General features: G+C 38.1%; 1 protein-coding gene across 1 annotated transcript; it reads right to left on the minus strand.

Moving 5' to 3' along the window:
• Window positions 1–20,452: 20,452 nt before the first annotated feature.
• LOC100072218 (E3 ubiquitin-protein ligase RNFT1) lies at window positions 20,453–22,005 on the minus strand. Its single transcript, XM_023618439.2, is given in 1 exon segment — window positions 20,453–22,005. A coding segment is annotated over 1 exon segment (1,248 nt). The 5' UTR covers window positions 21,831–22,005; the 3' UTR covers window positions 20,453–20,582.
• Between the last annotated feature and the right edge of the window lie 592 nt (window positions 22,006–22,597).

Raw genomic sequence — 22,597 nt, forward strand, 5'->3', positions numbered from 1 at the left:
GGGAAATAAACCCATTTCTTAGCTTTCAATGAATAATAATGATTGTGTACTTTCTCTCTTTTTATTTCTTTAAGTATAAAATAAAAATAAAGCAGATAAAGACAAAATTGTGTTTTAAAAATATCCCTACGTACAAAGTGAGAGGTGGAAGCCTTTTCCCTCTTAATCTCACTGGAAGTGAACAGCAATTAAACGTTCGTGTATTTACTTCCTGAAATTTTAATTTTTCTGGCTTATTTGTCTATCAAGATTATTTTTTAGACTTCTTTTGAATTCAATCTTATATTTTCCTGGCAAGTTATCTAATTCATTTTTATTTTTATTTTATTATAAAACAGTACATAATATTCCCTTATTGAAATAAAGTTTTTTGTGTCTGGGTTGTATCTTCTTCTCATTCTTAGTATTGGCTAGCTGCGCTTTGTAATTGTTCGGACTCATAGGCAGTCATTCTCTCTTAACAATCTTTTAGAAGAGCTATCTCTAGTTTAACCATCTCTAATTCTACATGTTTTGCCTTTTAATATCTTAACTTTTGCTCTTATCATTATTGGTTTATTCATCTTGCTTTATTTTGACTTGCTATTCTTATTTAAAAACTAAATCTACTTTTTAAGGATATATTTTTCTGTCTAGAGGTTTAAAAGATTTCCTCCTTTATTCTTAGAATTCCGGAAAATTCCCTAGGATGTGTATAGATGAAGATCTCCTTCCAGTGAAGACAAGCTTTTCACCAGCTCAGGTTACTTGTCTGCTTTTATTCCTTTGATAATTGCTCTCACTACATCTAGTCTCTTCCCTTCTTACGGTGTCCTATTTTGTGGATCGTGACTTCTCTATCAGCCATGTCTGGTCTTTTCTGTCATAGTTTCCTTCTTTTTCATTTTGTTATAACCCGGGAATTTGAGTTGGTTTTCTAAATGACAAAGTTTGTTTTCAGCAATGTCCACTCTAATGTGGACTGTTGCCCTTTGGAGTTTGTTTGTTGATTTTGCAATTTAACTCTGCTATTTCAAAAACTCTTCTTCATCATTCTGCCCCCCTGCCCCTTTCAGACTTGCCACCTCTTACTTTAATCAATTCAGTATCTGCTTAAATGTTTTAACTCATTCATGTCTAACATTTTAATATTTTCTATTTTCTTAGCTTAGCTTTCTCTTTTGTCTTTTGAGTAGCTGTTTCCCTTTATATATTTCTTAAATGTTGTGTCATTGTTGTTATTGGTTCATATTTATGAGATGTGGAAAGACCAGTCTCGAGGATAATTTAGACTTTATCTGCTGTGGTGCAGACAGTATATCTTTTCTCCTGGGAGGAGTCCCCTCCAAGAGTCGGGGTGATTACTGAGCCCAGGAAGGATCACGCGCTTCTCTCCTTTGTATGCCATCCATAGCAGATGAAGACTGGAACAGATGGTATATCTAACCACACTTGTGTAGGACGCTGGTGGAGTACTTGACATTTTTAAAGCGCTAGATGGCTCCTTCATTATCAACTGCTCTATCCTTTAGCTTTTGACGGCAAGATTTAGGGGGCTGTATCCTGTCGAACGTGCGGTAGGTAGTGGGACATTGGGGAAGACTTAACCAGGAGGAGAAATGTGAGAGGTTTCCTTTTTTCTAGTGGCATCTCTGAGTTATCTGGGTTATTGCCTCTCCCTCTCATTTCTTTTGACTATTCCTTAATGACTTCATAGTCTTGTTCTTTGTCCTGAATTTACATTAAAAGTATAACGTGTTTTAGATGAATTTTCATTTTTGGAGAATTATTCACTCTACAAAATTAACTTGGCAAGATATCACCAACAAACTGTACCTCATTTACAGCTATAAGTCAAGTGCCTATCTGCATGTGGCAAAAATTGAGGTGGATGGAAAAAGGAAAATAATAGTATTTTGTGTGATTGAAAAAACTTTCTTTTTTTTCTAACTAGACATTATTTTTTAAGACAGTTTTAGATTTACAGAAAAATTGCAAAGATACTTTCCCCAATTATTAATATTTTATATTCATATGGTACATTTCTTGAAATTAGTGAACCAATATTAATTCATTACTGTTAACCGAGGTCCATAGTTTATTCAGATGAGCTTAGATTTTACCTAATGTCTTTTTTCTGTTCCAGGATCTCATGGAAAATACTAACATTACCTTCAGCCATGTCTCCTTACACCCCTCTTGGCTGTGACTTTCTCAGACCTTGCTTGCTTTTGAAGGCCTTGACAGTTTTGAGCAGTACGAGTCAGGTATTTTATAGAATATACCTTAATTGGGATTTGTGTGATTTTTTTTTTTTCTCATGATTTGGCTGGGTTTGTGGGATTTTGGAAGAAAGAGCACAGAGGTAAAGTGCCGTTTTTATCACATCATATCAAGGGTATTCAGTATCTACATGGAGTATCACTGTTGGTGATGACTTTGAGCACCTGGTTGAGATAACATTTGTCAGATCTTTCCACCGAAAACTCTCACCTCCCCACCCCCCTTCCATGCTGTACTCATTTAGAGGAAGTAACCACACTCAAGTCATGCATGAGGACCGGGAGTCACACTTCCCCTCCTTCATGGCAGAATATCTGTGCAAATTACTTGGAATTCTTCTGCATGGGAGATTTGTCTCTTTCCCTTCATTTTTTTGTTTATGTATTTATTTATTCAATACTTTGTTTATATCAATAGAAACTCATGTATATTTGTTTATTTTTGACTTTTATAACAAAATTTAGCATCGTAACAATTTTTAAGTGTACAGTTTGGTGGTATTAAATACATTCATAATGTTGTGCAACCATCGCCATCATCCATCTCCATAACTCTTTTCAGTTTATAAAACTGAAACTCTCTACCGTTAAACGACACTGCTCTCTTTCCACACCCCCCAACAATCAAAATTCTCCTTTCTCTCTCTACGATTTTGTCTACTCTAAGTAACTCATGTAAGTGGAATCATACAGCATTTGTCTTTTTGTGACTGGCTTATTCCACTTAGTATAATGTACTTGTTTCATCCGTGTTGTAGCATATGTCAGAATTTCTTTCCTTTTTAAGACTGAATAATATTCCATTGTATGCATATACCACATTTTGCCTAGCCATTCATCAGCCACAGATACTTTGGTTGCTTCCACACTTTAGCTATTATGAGTAACGTGGATATACAAATATCTATTTGAGATCGTCCCTTTAAATATTTGGGTATATACCGAGACGTGGAATTGCTGGATCATATAGTAATTCCTTTGTAAATTTTTTGAGGAACAACCATACTGTTTTCCATTGAAACTGTATCGCTTTACATTGCCATTAACAGTGCACAACGGTTCCAACATCTCCACAACCTCCCCAACATTTTCTTTGACAGTAGGCATCCTAATGGGTATGAGTTGTAGCGCATTGTAGTTTTATTTTGCATTTCTCTGATGATTAGTGCTGTTGAGAATCTTTTCACATCTTTATTGGCCTTTCATATATCTTCTTTGGAGAAATGTCTATTTAAGTCTCTTGCCCATTCTTTTAGCCAGGTTGTCTTTGTTGTTGTTGTTGAGTTTTATGAGTTCTCTTTATTCTGGATATTAATCCCTTATCAGATACAGGATTTTCAAACATTTTCTCCCATTCTCTGGGTTCCCTTTTTGCTCTGTTGATAGTGTCTTTTCATGCACAAAATTTTGAAATTTTTATAAAGTCCAATTTGTGTATTTTTTCTTTTGTTGCCTATGCCTTTGGTGTCATATCCAAGAAACGACTGTGAAATCTAATGTTATGAAAATTTTGCAGTGTTTCCTTCTAAGAGTTTTATAGTTTTAGGTCTTACATTTAAATCTTTGATCTATTTTGAGTCAATTTTCATATATGATGTTAGATAAGGGCTTAACTTCATTCTTTTGCATGTGGATATCCAGTTTTCCCACCACCATTTGTTGAAAAGACTGTCCTTTCCCCATTGAATGGTCTTTGCACCTTTATCATAAATCATTTAACCAATTTTTTTGGTGTTTTAGATTGGCAACTGAGCTAACAACTGTTGCCAATCTTTTATTTCTGCTTTTTTTTCTCCTTAAATCCCCCCAGTACATAGCTGTATATTTTAGTTGTGGGTCCTTCCAGTTGTGGCATGTGGGATGCCACCTCAGCATGGCCTAATGAGTGGTGCCATGTCCACGCCCAGGATCTGAACCAGCGAAACCCTGGCCAGCCAAAGCAGAGCGTGCAAACTTAATCACTTAGCCACGGGGCTGGCCCCTAACCACATTTTTTAACAAGCACTTCTCCAAAAGGTTTATTTGTTTTTTAAAGGAATGGATTTTGAGGAGAAAAAAACATGGGGCAGGGAGGTATGGAACAGAAAACAAATACAAATGGAAGCTGTTTTGCTAATTGTTTTATAACCACAAAAATTAGTATAGAGGATGCCCTGTAAAAAGTAACACAATAAAGGTCCAAAGGTTGAGGAGTTCCCTTGGGCAAGGCTGAAGGTTTCAGTCTCTGATATTTGGAATTTAGGCTGTAGGCCTTGTTTCCGGATGTATCACAGGGTGTGCAGCACAGTCCATGCTTTCAATTAGAAACTAGAAGTGGTTACTTTCTAATCTTCCCCATATATGCAGTTGCTTTTTCTTTTTCTTTTTTTTTTGAGGAAGGTTAGCCCTGAGCTAACATCTCCTGCCAATCCTTCTCTTTTTGCTGAGGAAGATTGGCCCTGAGCTAACATCTGTGCCCATCTTCCTCTATTTTATATGTGAGACGCCTGCCACAGCACGGCTTAGATGAGCCGTATAGGTCTGCGCCCAGGATCTGAACTGGTGAACCCTGGGCTGCCGAAGCAGAGCACACGAACTTAAGCACTATGCCACTGGACAGGTCTCTATTCAGTTGCTTTTGAGTGTCCATGTCTCTAATGTCTGGCTACCAAGAGGAAAAAGAAAAATGAAGAGGGGGGGAAAAGGGCACTGGCTCTTTAAATCTCCTGGCAGTTATTTTGGCTGGACGGAGACAGACTTGCCTTAAGGAGGTGGGTGTGCAACAATGGCCACCCACCTCTTTGTCTGCACCTCTGGAAACAGAAATAGCAAGCAGCAATCAGTGATCAGAGCACAGATCCCCAATATTTAGAGGACAGGATCCTTTTTGCCTACCCTGGGTCCCGCAAGCTGTGTGCAAGCTACTCCAGGAAAAGGTGCACAGCGGACTTTCTTGGGGCTGAGGGTGGCAGATTGGTAACTGCTGCTGTGCTAAAAGTTGAAACTGACCCAAATTAGCCACCGTTTACCATCCAAGCCTTCCCTTGGAAGTTGCAAGCTTTCAACAGACTCCAGAGTTCCAAAATAGTTACATCAGACAGATTCTGCCAGTGTAATTATTGTCTAGGTTGGGAGACAGATTCTTGGTGCTTCCTATTGTGCCATCTTCCCAGAACCTTCCATGTGTATTTGTTTTATACTTTGGGCTACAATCCAGTACTACTTTATTTTGTTGCTCAAGTTATTCCAACTTTGGAAACTAAAAGCTTTCTCAGTTGGGTTCTGTGTCCCTTTGATATACTCCCATCACTGTGGGTTTTCTTTCTTTTCTTTTTAGCACTGACTTTGTGGCACTTGCAAGATAGTCCAGGCTCATCTTGTGTATTTCCTATCCCCGTCCTAGAGTCAGCCATTTCTCCATGGAGTTCTGACTCCTTTTGTTGGGGAACAGTAGTAGAAACCAGATCTGGCTGCTTCGTATGCTCTTTGCTGTTGGGGTAATGTTTCTATCCTCTCTTGTATGAGTGAAAGAACTTACTTTTCATGTGTAAATAATTTGTATGTGGTTAACGGATGAGAAAATAATCCAATTCTGGGATTGTGAACATTTGTGTAGTCTGCCTTTTGCACAAAGCTGACTGCAGCCAAATTAATGCTCAGTATGTGGGCTTGGTCTCTTTAAATTCAGGGTGATATACAGCTTTGCCCTTTCCATTCAGAATCTGCCCAAAGGATAACAAAATACAAAATGCCAGAAATCAGCCTTCCTCAGGATATCTTATGTAGCTGCATTGGGATTTTCCACACACTTTTATTCATTTCTTCATGTTCAGTACTGGCTTCCTTTACACTATTCTGAGCTGTCATTTGTTACAATTCCAATTTGACAACCCGAAGTATTTGCTTCTTTGATCTTTGACTATTTCCTCTTTGCTTACAACTTTGTACCCATAATTTGCAGCTTGGCTAGACCCCATTTCTTGTTATTAAGCTTCTTTGCCTTATTCTGCGTATGAATACCCCACTGGTTTCTTTTCTTATCTCCTTTTGCCATGTGGCTTTGCCCTCCTAAAAAGGTTACAGCAAGGACGGGCCAGTTTTATAAGCCTAAGCTTGTGAGCAGAGAGCTCATTTTAAAGGGAAAGCTCAGACAAATAGCTGAGAGTCTCTTTAAACTTTTTATATCTCCATTCCAACCATAATCATGAAAGTTTATAAACTACAGCTTGGATCAGAACAGTTTTCTCTGTTGTGTTCTTGAAACTTGAAAGAGCATCGGAATCATCTTTGACTTGTTTGTGTTTACAAACCTTGTATGTTACTTTTGAAATCTCTAAGCCTTTTGTAGCTTTTAATCTTAGTTTCAAATAAATAATAAATAGTGGATAACTGCCCTCGTAAAACAAGTATTCTAAAAATGGGTTGCATTCTACATGAAGAGCCTTTCTAAAATGTAAACATGGACACCCACATTCCTACAGAAGAAAGGTCCCATTACCTCTGGGATCTACTCCTACATGGGTCTACATTTGTGTCTTCCACTGCTTCTCCATGTACAATTGTCCCTGAATACATACTCATCTCATGGCAATGAATACACCATGCATCCTCATATCTTTGTATCTGTGCTATGCCATCCTGCTGTGCTACAGTGAAAAGTGCCTTGAATTCAAACACATTATGTTCAAATGCTCATTATACCATTTACTAAGGGCACGACCTTAGGTCATGCTGGTAAATTCTATGTACCTCATTTCTTACCATGTATAAAATGAGGAAAATGATGTCAAGCTTATGATGTTAAATTTCAATGAGATCAAGTTAATTTGAACACTCAGTACTTGCCTTGAAATATATGGGTTGTTTATAAATGTCCCTTTGTTCTGCATCTGGATAACTCCTATTCATCTTTCAAGGATTAATGAAGGCTTCCCACTTTCCCAAAGCAAGCCTTCATTCCTTATGTCTCTCCCACCCAGCCAGAGTTAACTGCTACTTATGCCTATTTAATCCCATCATAATTATCTCATCATGTTATAACTGACATTATATTATAACTGTTGGTCTTGACTAGAGGGACTGTGTCTGTCTTATCCCAAAATCCCCAGGGAATGTCTCTGTTGCTGCCTGTATTTGTTACTCAAATATTTATTGCATAATGGGTATTGATTCTATTAGTGAGCCCACTTAATTAAAAAGTTTATATATTTCAACTTAAGGTCATATCCAAGTCTAATTAAATATAAGCAGAAATCAAATATCCTCATCTAAGCTCTCTGGCCCACACATGTCTGTTTTAGTGATGTTTTCATTTCCCAGACCAGCTCTCAAGCTTAGAATGAATGTGGGGTTTTCTGCTTCATCAGAGGCATCACACACAAGTCAGCATAATGCCCTGGGGGCTGTTTTAGAGAGATTTCTTCTCAGATCTTATTGCTTTGGGATCATCTCCTTGTGTTTGACACACACACAATTAAAATAGCTGCATAATCGGTGTATGTGGAATTTCTTGGATTTTCAATCATCTTTTTCTTCCAAGAACCTCATAGTTAATCTCATTATAAGCTCCAATTTCCTAGAAACAGACCAATGGGTCCCCCAAAGTCCTCAACCTCACAGGAAAGAGTGCACTTAAGCTCTGCCTAGCTGTGCCTGCGTGATACAGCCAATCCCGGACACGTCAAGAATGCCTCAGCTGCAGCTGACCAAGCCCAGGTGATTCTCCTGCCGTGTTATTATCTTAGCTGATGTATTGGTAAAACAGCAAAGCGGCGCAGTTTGTCCTGTGTTAGTTATTGGTTAGTAATTACGTAATCATCATCTCAGCTATATACACACGCTTCATTGAACACAATAATACAAGCCCTGTGGCCCACTGAAATCACTGACTCTACCACACATTTCTGTGCTGACTTGTTAAATGGCTCAGGTTCAAATCCTGGGTCAGGCATTGATTAGTGATTTGATCTCCCCCAAGTCATTTAATCTCTCTCAGTCTAATCCAGCAGATCTCAAAGTGTGATTTGGGGGTCTAGGGAGGGGAGGAGTCCCTGAATTGCCCTGGGATTCATAGGTAAAGTCAAAACCATATCCACACCAACACTGACCTTATTTTCTGTTTCACAATCAGTCTTTCATGAGCGTACAGTGGAGTTTCCCAGAATCTACATGACATGTGATATTGCAAAAGGATTGCAGAAGCTGATGTACGAACCCAGCTGTCTTCTATTAAGCCAGGCATTAAAGAGATCTACCCAAGTGCAAAGTAATGGTAGTCTTCTCCCTACATTTTTGTTTTGTAAAACACACTAATTTTTATGAAAACCACTTTAACATGAAATGGTTTTATGATAATTTGAAATGGCAATAAATGACATTAAGATTTTTTCTATGTTTTAGTTTCTAATAGAGTAATTATTGGTAATAATTACTAATAGACATATTGATAGATATAAACCATAGAAAAAATCTTTCAGGGGTCCTCAATAATTTTTAAGAGTGTAAAGGTCCTGAGCTTTCATATTTGCCAAAAGAGAATGATGATACTTATCTTCTGGGCTTCTTGTGAAGAGTATATGATATAAAACACTTACAAAGTGCTTTGTGAATGACAATACACATTATAATAACAGATGATATTATTCTTATTAACGTTTATTTTGGAAGGGTCAAAGATTTTGACTCCCAGTGGAAACAGCTGAAAACAACCTCATGGTTTTCTTCTGCTTCTGGAGATTATTCAGTTAGTGACAGCCTAGGATGTAACACTCAAATATCATAGTATATTTCCCTATGGCTTGAAAGGTGTCTGTTATTGCAAGCTATTAGAAGTAAAACTTAGTTTCATGATAGTTTACAATTTTAATCTAGTTTATTTTCACTCAAAAAATTGTAATAAGATCCAATTATGTGTCTAGGCACTAGAAAAACAAAATGAAAACATACAGTTCCGTCCCTTAAAGATCTTGTGGTCTGGGGCCGGCCCCGTCGCTGAGTGGTTAAGTTCGCGTGCTCCGCCCTCAGTGACTCAGGGTTTCACTGGTTTGGATCCTGGCCATGGACATGGCACCGCTCATCAGCCCACGTTGAGGCAGCGTCCCACATGCCACCACTAGGAGAACCCACAACTGAAAATACACAACTGTGTACTGGGGGGATTGGGGGAGAAAAAGCAGAGGAAAAAAGAAAAGAAGATTGGCAACAGTTGTTAGCTCAGGCACCAATCTTTAAAAAAAGATCTTGTGGTCTAACTGGGGAGATGCACACATTGTCTGATTACCTTGGTACGGTGTGATGAGTGAACTCAATGACAGGTATAGCAGACATATGGTGGGAACACAGAGAAGGGCTCCTGGGCCAGCATGAGAAGTATCTGGGAAGAATTCCTGGAGGAGGCATTACCTCACCTGAGTCTTGGGTGATTAGAAGTTATTTAGGTGCGGATGCACAAGTGAGGGGAAGGAGAGTATAACGTAGGCAGAGGAGAGGGCACAGCATCACAGGACACTGAGGTGCATAATCACTTGGTGACCTCCTCCCAAAACAAGACATTTGGAATAACTAAAGCATAAAGGGGGAAGAGCCAGTGGTAGGAAAATACACTGGAGACCTAGGAGGGAATATGAAGGACCCCATAGGAACCTAAACCCAATCTTACAGAGAAAGGAGCTTCATTAAAGGCTTTTAACTAGGGGACTGGTATCGTGAGATTAATAATTTAGAAAGCTTACTGTGTCCTCAAATGTTCTGTGAAAAAAAGCATCTGTCTTAGCTACCTAAACTCTGCAGTTGTTGAGAGACTGGGTCTTAGTTTTGCTAAGTTCTGTTAAAGATCATATCTCATTTCCCACTTGTATCATTAGTTTCTTAAACATTAAAAAAAAACTCACACACAGCATTTAATGATTCCATTTTACATGAAATATGGAGATAGGCAGTTCAAGAACCCAACTGTCTTTTTCCTTTGGAACTGCCATCTTCAGCATGTCAGTGGTCTCTCCCCTCAGGTCTACACGACGGTGTCTGAAAATCTAGCGTCAAGCCCTCACACAACACTCTGAAACAGGAACAGCGTCTTCTCCTCATGTGACTATCTCTTTTATCAGAAAGGAAAATAAATTCTGGAAGTCACCTAGTAGATGTTTTATGTCTCTTGGGCTTGAATTGTACTACATTTTTACCCCTAGAAAAGTAACTGTTTAGACAAACCGTGATTTATGCGTGGAGGTTGGGTATAGTCCCACCTGAATAGAATCAGGATTCAGGTGGTAAGACAGCAGAGGGGACTAGATGTCAGGTGAGTATCAACACTCTCCTCCATACCCTGACAGTTTGGCTCCAGAATAGAAAGACAGCTACTTGACCCAACAGGTGACCTACCTAATTCTTTGAATGCTTTTGAGTCTGATTCCGAAATCCTCACTGTCCTGCTTTACTGCCGGAACCTCCCTGGGCCATCACTGGCTCCCTGATTATATTGTAGCACCTGTGTCTTTGGCTCCCTCCAACTTACCTGTGGCTGTGCATGCGCCCAGGCACTCAGTTGCCTCCTCCCCAGCTCCTCCTCCTTGTCTCTATTTCCTCTGTCCCCAGCCCTTTTCCATCAGATCTTTGAATGCCTCCTTCATTGTCTTCTGAGAGTCTTTACTGAGCCATAAAGAGTGGTGCATACGTTTGAGTGCAAGCTGTTTAATACACTTTGCAATGTATGCATTAGACTTGCCAAAACCCTCCAGCAATTTTTTTAAGAGATTAATTATTCCAGTCATAATTCCAGTCTGTTCCTCCCTTGACTAGTTGGATCTGGGGTAGAATAAGAGCCTATAACCAAATAACGAATCTTGGTCTTTTACAGCACCATGCAAGGGTTCTCAAAGTGTTGTCCTTGAACCAGCAGTAGCAGCTGCATCACCTAGGGACAGGTGAGAAATGTCAACTCCTGGGCCTCACCCCAGACTCCCTGAATCAGAAACCCTGGGGGTGGGGCTGAGCCATCTGTGTTTCCACGGGCCCTCCAGGGGATTCTGATGCACACTCGAGTTTGAGAACCACAGCAATAGAAATATCAGAAATCTAAAGTTTAACAGTGTGACCTTGGTTGAGGTAATACACCTTTCTGAGCTTCTTTATAGTTAAGAAAAGCCTGGTTATTGGTGATAAAACACTTACCTAGTGAAGATTAGTGAGCAACTATTTATAAAGCACTTAGCTTAGTTTTTGTCATTTATTAGGAATATAATTTTGTCCTCGTTGCTTCCTCCTCTCTTTCTGAATGTTATTTATAGTAATTATTTTTTGGAATCACCGTTTTTGTGTTAATCCTCGTCTGGAAGGCAGATTTATTCCAGTTACTCATCTGAAGTGGTTTTACACATTAGATTCCTCCTTCGAAAGGATCAATATGTGTTAAGTACTGAAACTTTCCTTTCCTTTCTCAGCGTTTTGACCCTGCCCTCCAGTGCCTGTATTATGACCCTCCAACACCCACCTGTCTTGTCTTTAACATGCACTGGCTCTGGTCTGAGGTGGTGGCTACAAATGATTCTCCAGGGCATGGATTCTTTCTCCTTTCTTTCCCTCTTTCATCTCTTGGTTGGGATTCATACAGCTGGTATTCCATTTCCTTAAAAGTCACTTTTCTTCAGGGTGAAAACGATGCCTGAATATGCCAAGTTTCATGGCCGTGGGATTGTAATTGAGAAATATCACCGTCTGTTCCCATCCTGCCTGAGAAATGTGCTCAAATTGAGGCTGATGGTGGCTGCAAATGGTCTCAGTTAGCAGGACGGTGTGGCTTCACTTTTTGGTGCATGATGTCACCCTGTAAAGTGGGCATCATTTCTGATACTGCACACATGTTCTAAGTGATTCCCAGTGCTGGCTCTCTTGAGCAGTATGTTGGTTCTCCTTATGATGGGTAACGGGCACTTCTGTTTCCAAACGCTTCTGGGAGGAAAGACTGGCTATTTATTTTTTCCCGAAAAAGCCTATTCTAGGAACTGTAGCTTAATAAGAACCAGCATTGCCTGAGCTCTTACTATATGTAGACCCTGTGCTAACTGCTTTTAAAACATTTTCTTTACAACAATCCTTCAAAACAGATGTTAAGCAACACTTTACAGATGAAGAAACTAAGGTTCAGAAAGTATAACTGATATTTTCAAAATGACACAACCATTAATTAGGAGCTTTTTATTACTACCTAGATCTCTCTGGTTCCAGTTTCTCTTCTGTTTTCAAAGTGATATGCTGAAGAGGAAGGCACATTATCGGGAAGGTACAGTAAACTCTTACGTGAGCGAGGATTTGATAACAATGGAATTTGGTGCAAGGTGACCTGATTATTTGTGTGTGTGTGTATATGTTTGTGTGTGTGTGTGTTTTAGATACTGGACTTATTACCAGCTAAGAGTTATGAATTATGAATAGACGTCAGGTTGCTGACTTTTAGCTTACACTACTGCTGGATATCATAGAATTTTTGTATATCTAGTTAAAAGAGAGAGTGGAGCATGCATTTATGCCTTTTTTCATTGTTCATCACTCAATCCCTTATTAGTCATCCACCAATACTAGGTGCCTGCTAGGCCTTGCATTATGCACTGAGAATAAGCAGGTAAGGGGGCGGTCCCTGCATTTGTGAGTCTTCGACCTTCTCCATGTCTTAAAGAAGTTGTGTGTTTTACATTCAAGATGATCATGTGCTAGTTATTTCAGAGGTTTAGGAAGCATCATAGTTCCATCTTAGCTCTGCCGTGTTAACTGGATATATGTCTCTGAATTACTTTACCTTCTGAGTTTATCTGTCAAATGGAAAATATAAATGCTCATACGGACAACTTCTCAAAACTGAGATCAAATAAGATAATGTATGTAAGGGCAACTTGCAAACTCCAAAGTATGATAAAATATTTAATGTTAATATATTGTTGATAACATCTTACTATTACTATGATTATCACTGATATTTTTAAAAGATCATGTAAATAAGTTAATGAACCTATCAGTGCTCATTAACTGCAAATCCAATGAAATTTACTATTTACCTTCTTCTCTCAGAAACTGAGGGATTGTATTTTTGCTTCTATTTCAAATTTGGAAGTTTTAATAATTCTCATCTCTAGTCCTGAAGATGCACCAGTAGAAGCTGACTGAGAAGCATTATATAAGACTGGAGAGATAGTGTACACTGAAGAATCATGCAGACCTGCTGTCAAAACCTCCTCTATTTTTTGCTGGAAGGCTTATGGCTAGAAAGAAATTTTCTTTAATGGGGAGATAATGACATCTAACTTACAGTATTGTTGTGATGATTAAATAAGATAAAAATATATGGAAGTCATCAATATGTTATAAAACATTATAAATATCAACTTTATTGTTATTAGAAGTTTGCAAAACATAGTCCTAGAAGGTGGTGATGGTGAATTCGTTTTTCATTTTTAACCAATAATTCTTCCTGATTCAAAAATATTCAAGTAAATCCAAAAAATACAATTTATGGTTTCCTTCCTCTGTAGAGAAATCTGTAGTTATTATGTAGCCAAGCAAAATTCAAGTTGCAACTTGTGACACATCGATGACTCCTTGCCTAACATCCACAAAATAGATGTACCCGCTCCTTATTTCCATCCTCACTCTCCTTGGTGTATTTTTTATGTTACTATGCATAAAAGTTTATTATCATTATCATGCACATATTTGTTTCCTCGCTGGATTATGAACTCCTTGAGGATAGCAACTGTCTCTCAATTATCTCTTTATTCCTAAAACGTTTCACAGTTGCTGGCACATGGAAGGCACCCACTAAATATCTTGTTGCATAAAAGCATGACTGCTTCTGAATATACTAAAGGGTTCTTTATTATAGAAAGGAATTGTGCTGGGGTTTCTTAAAATATTTTATTCCTAACTATATGTAAGTTAAGACTCAAAACATTGATTTTACATACAATTTATAAGGATTTCAAGGTAAAGTTATATATAGGTGCTTAAGATGATCTCAAAAATTACTTTCTGTATACCTCTATACCTCTTTATATATAAATACCTTTATATGTAGATCTGTTGAAAATATTTTAAAGAACTTTTCAGCATTTTCACCTCAAAAGATAAATTTTTATGAACAACTTTCTTTTAAAGTATGTTTCAATTGTTTTTTGAGTGAAGTCCAATTTTAAACAAACACATACTGTAAAGCTAGTTTGGGGTTTTCTTTCATATCTGAGTAAAGTCATTGGTCAATTAATTAGTTTGGAAAATTTGCATGTGTGCTGAGGAGAGCTGGAATTGTTTTCTTATAGAAAGAGACAGGATAAAGAATGAAGTATTAGAAATGTATAAAAATGAGAGTTAATTTTCTGCAACACCATGAGGGCAGGAATTAGCTGAGTGCCCAACCTCACGTAGGCATTGCAAACATGTATGGGATGAGTTCTGTGTTAGTATGCCTTATCAATATCAGCCTTTGAGATTTTCTTTTCTTTTTAGAGCAGAAAATGTATCGTAGTGATAAAAACTTCAGTAGAGGGGTAAAAAGGGGTGTGAATCCACGATCATGACACACTTTACCTATTTCCATTTTTCCTAAGGTTGGTTTGGTATTAGACTTTATGAGGGGAATGTACAAGAGAAATTTTCAGGATGTGATACACATGGTTCTAAAGAATGGGAGCATTGGGAAGTATGAAAAGAAAAGGAATTGAATGACTAGACTGAGGGAGAGACCGAAGTCTACAAAAACATAAGAGTTTTTGTGATGGAATTGTTCTGCATCTTGACTGCAGTGGTGGTCACACAAATATGCACATGCAATAACTTTCATGCAACTAAATATACATATACACACATGAATGCACCTCAAATTGATGAGACCTGAAAATGTTGGTGGGTTGTATCAACATCAATTTCCTGGGTGCATTATTGTGCTATAGTCATGCAAGATGTTACCACTGTGGGGAAACGTGGAAAGAGGTTTTACAGGATCTCTCTGTATTAGTTCTTCTTTCTTTCTTTCTCTCCTTTTTTTGGTGAGGAAGATTGGCCTTGACTGAACACCTGTTGCCAATCTTCTTTTTGCTTGAGGAAGATGGTCACTGAACTAACATCTGTGCCAATCCTCCTCTGTTTTGCATGTAGGACCCCACCACAGCATGGCCTGATGAGCAGTGTGTAGGTCTGCACCAAGATCTGAACCAGTGAACCTGGGGGCATTGAATCGGAGTGTGGGAACTTAACCACTACTCCACTGGGCTGGACCTGTATTATTTCTTACACTGCATGGAAATTTATAATTATTTCAAAAAAAGTTTAAAAAATTCATGAGAGTTTTTTTGTGGAAAACATGAGTATAAGTATGGCTCACTCACTAAAACAAGAACAACAACAAAAACAGTAAACTTTGTAGGAGAAAGAAGACAGAGAAGATTAAGTCGCCCATTGATTCATCCATCCATTCATCTACCCATTGTTTCCTGAGTGATTTGATATTCTAGACAAGGAGCAGGGTATCAGGGCTAATATAGCGCCTGCCCGAGAGGGTGTCACCATTTGAGGGATGGCCGTGTAAGACAATAAGGGGTGCACTGAAGGAAGTGGTCAATACTTTGGAGGAGATGAACATTAAGAGAACTTTCTTGAAGTGTTTATATTTCCAGACAGACTTCCTTCCTTATTTTCAATCCCACTTCATAGAAACCAGAGGAAAGCTGTCCAGAAGGAGCATTGAGAGTACTGTATTTTCGTCTATCATTGCCGTTAGATTTACTATTTGGAGTATCTATGTACTCATTGGTTGCCCTCATGGGACTGTGAGACCTGTAGTCAAAAATATTCCTCATTCACCCTCCCAGGCACTTAGGACAGTACTAGGCACTCAATGAATGTTGAATTAATGATCAAATAAAGACACATCCCTCACACATATAGGAGAAATGAATTGTGTGCAAGAAAAAAGAATCATAGCACAGTTTGTGTCCAACACTCAGCTTTACTATCAGATTGAGTGCAGGAGTGTTGGGTAAGGCTTCAAAATGACAGCAGAGTTTTGGAGATGAGTCATAGTTATTTTACTCTCACCATGACCAAGGACCATGCTAAGTGCCTTATAGTTATTATTTCTTTGACTCATCCCAAGAAATGCATGAAGTGCATGTTCTCTAGCATTTCAGTTAAATTCTTCCCTATTTCATTTATTTCCTAACAAGCAACATGAGATATTACAACTAGCCAAGGCTGTAGTAGAAAACATCAAGAAGTAGATGCCCACAGCATAGAGTTTGTGAGTATAGTTGAGCATCATGCTAAACAGATGTCGCTGGGAGCTCTTTTGGAAGCTAAGTGCTTTTTTCTTGGTTTTTCAAATGGAGTTTCTCTTCCACTGGGAAATATGAATTGAGCCCAACTCTAATGAAGGAATAGTGTCTCGCATCTTGCGTTCTGTAGGTAGATAAATGGTAAGATGGAAAGAGAGATGGTGAAGTCCAGCCTTGCACTTTGATTCTGCTGCCTACCCTCTGCATGGCTTTTGGCAAAAATGTTAACAATGAGCATCATCAATTTTTTCAGCTGTAAATTGGGGGTCTCCCCTACCTCTCACTGGATTGTCTTGAGACTCGAAGAGTATAATGAAGTGGGGTTCTTAGTTACTGGCCTCGAGATCACTCTTGTTTCAGTATAAAACTGAAAACAAAAAACACACATTTTACAAAGTGAAGAAGAAATTATCCTTCCCTCCAAAGTCTTAGCTGGCTGTACAGCCTCACGCCCACTATTAGGGATACACTGGTTGAATTGTTGCACTTTCGCACACACTGACTCACACACAAACACACACACACAATATCATTTAGAGCCTTTTTCCTTCAAGAAATCTTTTCTAATAGAACTGGGCTACATTGATTTCTTCCTCATCTGAGTTCTTCCAACATAAACTACTCCTTTGGGACTGACCAAATGCTATCATGAAATGGCGTTAATCCCATGGAGAATACTGCTTCTCAGCCAAATGTGGTGGGTGGAAATCTTCTTGAGGACAGACATCCCATTGTACATGTTTTTGTTTCTCCAGCAGTGCATGTGATGTGACACCACCCATATAGAAGGGACTCGGCACATCTTTATTGCTTACTGTGGTTTTCAGCCTCTTCCCCAAATGTTGTGACCTACTGTGCTTTCTTGTCAGATGATTATTTAATATTATTCTGCTTAAAACAGTAAGGACCATTCCTTTTTAAATTACATATTTTCATTCCATTTTATTTCTTTAAAAACCTGGCACTTTGCAGAAGAATTCCAAATACAATATGTAAATACTCCACTCTCAAGGAGGTGGAACACAACTCCCCATTCATTAAGAGTAGACTGTGCATAGTGACTTCCTTCCAATGAATACAATATTGAAAGAGGAGAAATAACTTTACGGTGGAGAAACTTGACAAATGTTACCTCAACGGGTGATCAAGGTCAACATCAGCAGAGATGTCATGTAGATAGTATATATCCTTGATATGATGTGATAAGAATGACACTTTCCTTCTGTAGTCTTCCTCTAGAAAACTCATAACTTCAGCCTTATCATGAGAAAAACATCCTGTAAATCTCATCTGAGGGGCAATCTACAAAACACCTGAGCAGCACTCCTCAATATTGTCAAGATCATCAAAAACTAGGAAAGTCTGAGAAATTGTCTCAGCCAAAAGGCACTTAAGGAGATAGGATGACTAAATGTAAGGTGATATTCCAGATATAATTATAGAAGAGAAAAGGCACATTAGGTAAAACTATGGAAATCTGCATAAAATACAAATTCTAGTTAATAAAAACAAGTAAACAAAAGAAATCAGACATCTTGATATTTTAGAACAGTATTTTGGAGTCAAAATAAAATTTAACTGGTGAAATCCAAAGAGCCTGCATTTTAATTGTTACTGGTAATGCAGCAATGTTAATTTATTAGTTTTGATTATATATACCATGGTTATGCAAGACGTGAACATGAGAGGAAACTGAGTAAAGGGTACACAACAACTCTGTACTAACTTTGTAATTTTTCTGTAAATCCAAAGTCCTCCCAAATAAAAAGTTTATTGAAAAAAGAAAACAAATGGCGCATCTGTTTCATTCCTAACACAGTCAGAAAACCCTTAGGAAAGATTAAGCGGGTGTGAAAGTATCGACTACCTGTGGTTTCTCCATAAAGATTGAGAAGGATACTCAAGCTGTTTACAGCTTGTTCACTCCAGAGTCTCCGGGCCTAAATTCTGCCTCTTTAGTAAATCGCCAAATCCTTAGAGATTGCATATTTGAAACTGGTTTTAAAACAAAGGTTATCAGAAGGTTTTGGCCATCAACCTTGCTGGGATATGCCCATACCTTGTACATTCTAAAATATTCATTTATTTTCCTTCTATCCTATCTCCTCAGGACACTTGAAACCTGATAGTATAATTGGTGGACATGTCAGTGTTTGGAGAAGGAATGTTATAAAGAGTAACCTAATTTCTCTTTGATATCACCTATAATTTCCTAAAAGTTTAAACATCCAGAAAAAAACATGACAGAGTCATCAGACGTTAGGGCTGAAAAAGCCTTGGAGAAATTCTAGTCCAGCTATTCTTGATCAGCAAGCCATACGATAACAAATGTGACTTTTTCCAACTCCTCGGCACGTGCTTCTGGTACAGCTTTGCGTTCTTGACTTTCCTGAGAATCACTGGCATAGTGACGCTCTGCTGCTGTTGATGAGAACATGTCATATTCATCACCTATATTAAGGTGGGAAGAATGTTGAGAGTCGTGATTCTGATCTAATCTCCTCTTTTGATCGATGAAAGAGCTGAAACCCAAGGTATGGGTTTAATTTTTTTGAAAGTTATATTGCACACAGTTGACAGAGCTGAACTAGAAGTGAAGTTTTCTAGATTCTCATCCAGTTCTACTGTGGTTTCTTCTCAAACGGTAGTTTCAGACTGTGCTCCTGAGAGGCACAAAATAAGTAGATTTACGTACTCTGAAAACCAATGCTGTGTGCCCACTTCGCCTCCACCACTTCTTTGCCTAGTTATTTGGCCTTTTTAAGCCTTACCGTCCTCATTAGTAAAGTGGGAATGTTGACTGATTTAACCCCTAGGGTTGTTGTGATGATTAAATCAGGTAAACATATAGTTATTAGGTACTCAACAAGTGTTTGTTGCAGTTTTCATTCATGTGTAGCTGCCACGTGGAATGATGGATAAGCTTTGTGATTCAGATTCTAGACCCTTCACTTCCATCTGAAGAAGAGCAAAAACATGCTTATCTTCTGTTTTATATATTTTATTCCTTTAATATTTTATTCACTTAAAAATGTCTTCTTCTGCTGATAGTAAGTTTGAAAAATCACTCTTCTATCCTGAGGCACCATAACATTCCCCGCTTCTTTGTTGGGAGAAGACTCCTTATTTCCTTCTGTTATATCCGCTGCTAGGGAATTCCTGAAATGTTCACCCTTTCCCTTGTCTGAGGCCTGCAGCACTGCTGAACTCACATTAAGCCTTCGAAAGTACACTCCTATTTTTGTACTGCTTGTTGTTTACATTTTGGTTTTCTACCTCTGACCTCAGTCTCAAGAGACTCTCCTGCCTATTTTTTTTTTTTTTGGTAATCCATGCGAATTATTTTAATAGTTACATCAAGATAGTCCATGGCACTAAACAAAAAGCAAGATCATGAACATTAAAGCTGACAGCAGGATTGTGCGTATGAGGTCCACAAACACAATGAATTTAATTCATCTATTCTCATTGATTGCTAATCACACTACAGAGAATAATACAATATTAAAATATATCATCCTCAGTAAATTAATCTTCACTTAGAAATCTGATTGTTACAGGTAAAATATAGCATTTAGAACTTTCATTTAAAAATAGAAATTTTATGAAAATTTTAAGAATAGGAATTATAAAAGTCAATGCTAAAGAAAATTCTACTTTCAGATTATGTGTATCTTAAAATACTATGAAAAATATTCTTTAATGTGAAAACAATGTCAGGAAGGAATACCTGAGTTCCTCTAAAACCACTAGTTCTAGTTAGCCAATTGCTGTTTTGGTAAGATTAACAAGAAAACACATTTACAATTTAACACTGCAATGACCTGTTAAACAGGATAGAATAAATGTTGTTGCATATGTATTAGGTTGAAGATTACTTATATATTTTTTTAAACATAGGATTCTTTCATTTAATCTTTTGATAAATTGGACTATACACTTATGTCTTATTATAATATTCTAAAACCATTTGGAAACATTTTCCTTAATTTCTAGCACTGAAAATCCATTGTAATGTCTTTAACAACAGTTACTTTAACCAAAAGAAATTAGTGTTTTGTGGTCTTAATAGTTTGTACAACTTAATATATTTGAAGGTGTGTGATGAAGTGGCTCCATCTTTCCATTTGTTTATATGGTCTGAAATCACAGTTCTGCACAGCGGACATGTTTTCTCTCTGTTAAACCGTAACGTAATGCATTCTTCACAAAATATATGCTGACAGATGAGAAGAATTGGCTTTTGAAATTCAGCTTGACATATTGAACAAATATCATCCACATCTGAACACTGTCTCTTGCTGGCAGCCACTCCATAAATTGGTCGTGTAAAAAATATTCTCAAAACCCGTCTGAAAGTTCTTAGATGTCCAAAAAAGTCCAAAAGTTTTAGTATGAGGTAGAGTAAAGCCAGCAATATCCCAAGACTCCATCTAGTTACATTACCAAACTCCCCATAGCTTATAAGGTAACGAAACCAAACTGGTATGGGAACAAAAGTTCGGTAATACTGACATAATTCTTCTAAAAGCATATACCAGTAACCCTTGGATTTAAAAGGCATGATGAAAGAAGGCACCAATAAAATAAGGCATTTTAAGCCCATGAAGAGGAATTTGAGAATGAAGGCTGTAATTCCAACAATCCAGAGTACTTCCCAGAAGTTCGAATGGTCCAAAGTAGGATTCAAAAAAATTAAGTTGTGATAAAGTGACTGAGAATGAAAGGTGTAATATAAAAGAACAGAAGATCCTGCTAAGAATACCAGTAACCAAGCACATTGAATCTTTGAGCACCTTTCTCTTAGAAAAACCTGATTTACAATGCGTTTGTTTGCATACATAAAAGTTGTAAGCAGCCCAATTCCAAGAGAAATTCCTGGTATATGCTGCATAACAAGTTTGACACTCAGAATCAAAATATATGGAAGACTTTTTTGCAATCACTTGAAGAGATACTGGAATTCTGAGACGGAGCTAATACCATGATCTCCAGACTCCGTGGCAGTCTCATCAGGCTGCCTGGCTTCATTGTGGGAGTGACTCCGTAAGCGACTATGTACACATCCATGGGTACGGCTATGGACACCTGACCTTATATTTCTGGAGCCTGGATTTTCAGTACATTCTTTAGGGATGGAGTTTATCTGGATATGAACATCTCCAGAATGAAGACAAGAACCTTCTGTCAATCTTGTATGGGCACACTGGGAGGCTGAGGCATCCTCACTGCCTGCAGCTCCTGGAGGACTGTGCAGTTGGCTACAGTTGGCTTGCATGACCTTTGAATACTTTTTCTGTGATCCAGATTTCTTTGCTTTAGGGTTCTGTCTCCTCTCATGATGAGCGGACCGACACCTCGGCAGTGGCTGCAGGAACAGCAAGAGACGCCACCACAAGGCCTTCAGTCAAGGCCATTACCTTCAAATCCCAGTACCGGCAACTCCGGCCCAGCTTGGTCTCTCCTGCCTATTTTTGACATCAGAAAGTACCAGGAACCATTTGTTTGTACCAAGAATGGGAAAAGTTATAAAGAGTCTTACAGAGGAGATTTGGTTCCCAGAAGCTAAAGTTGAATCAGCTCAGCACAGAGGAAATATGATTAATTCAGATTAGATCAATATTTCCTGCCAGGTACCTGCCTTATTATTGCACTTATTATGTTATATTTGGAATATCTGTGTACTTGTGTATTGCTGCCTCTAGATTCCAAGGCTTATCATTGAAGACTATACCCCTTCTCTTACTCTCAACACTTAGCACAATAGTAGCCATTCAACAGTGTTGATTCAATTACTGAATGATGACAGAGTCCCTCGATCTTGGAAGAGAAATAAAACATGGACAGGAAAGAATTACAAAGCAGTGTGTGTATGATGCAAAACTTTAGTGCAGAGGGAATAACTGACAGTTTTAGTGATTGTGAGTAGGTGGAGATCTGTCCAGGAGACTTATGAGAAGAGATAGCATCTGATCTGGACTTTAATTAAAATAATAATGATAATTTAGCACCTACCATGAGCAAATATCATCTCTGCTAATCCTT

The sequence above is a fragment of the Equus caballus genome, chromosome 15 (genome assembly GCF_041296265.1).
Source record: "Equus caballus isolate H_3958 breed thoroughbred chromosome 15, TB-T2T, whole genome shotgun sequence".
Lineage (NCBI taxonomy): Eukaryota > Metazoa > Chordata > Mammalia > Perissodactyla > Equidae > Equus > Equus caballus.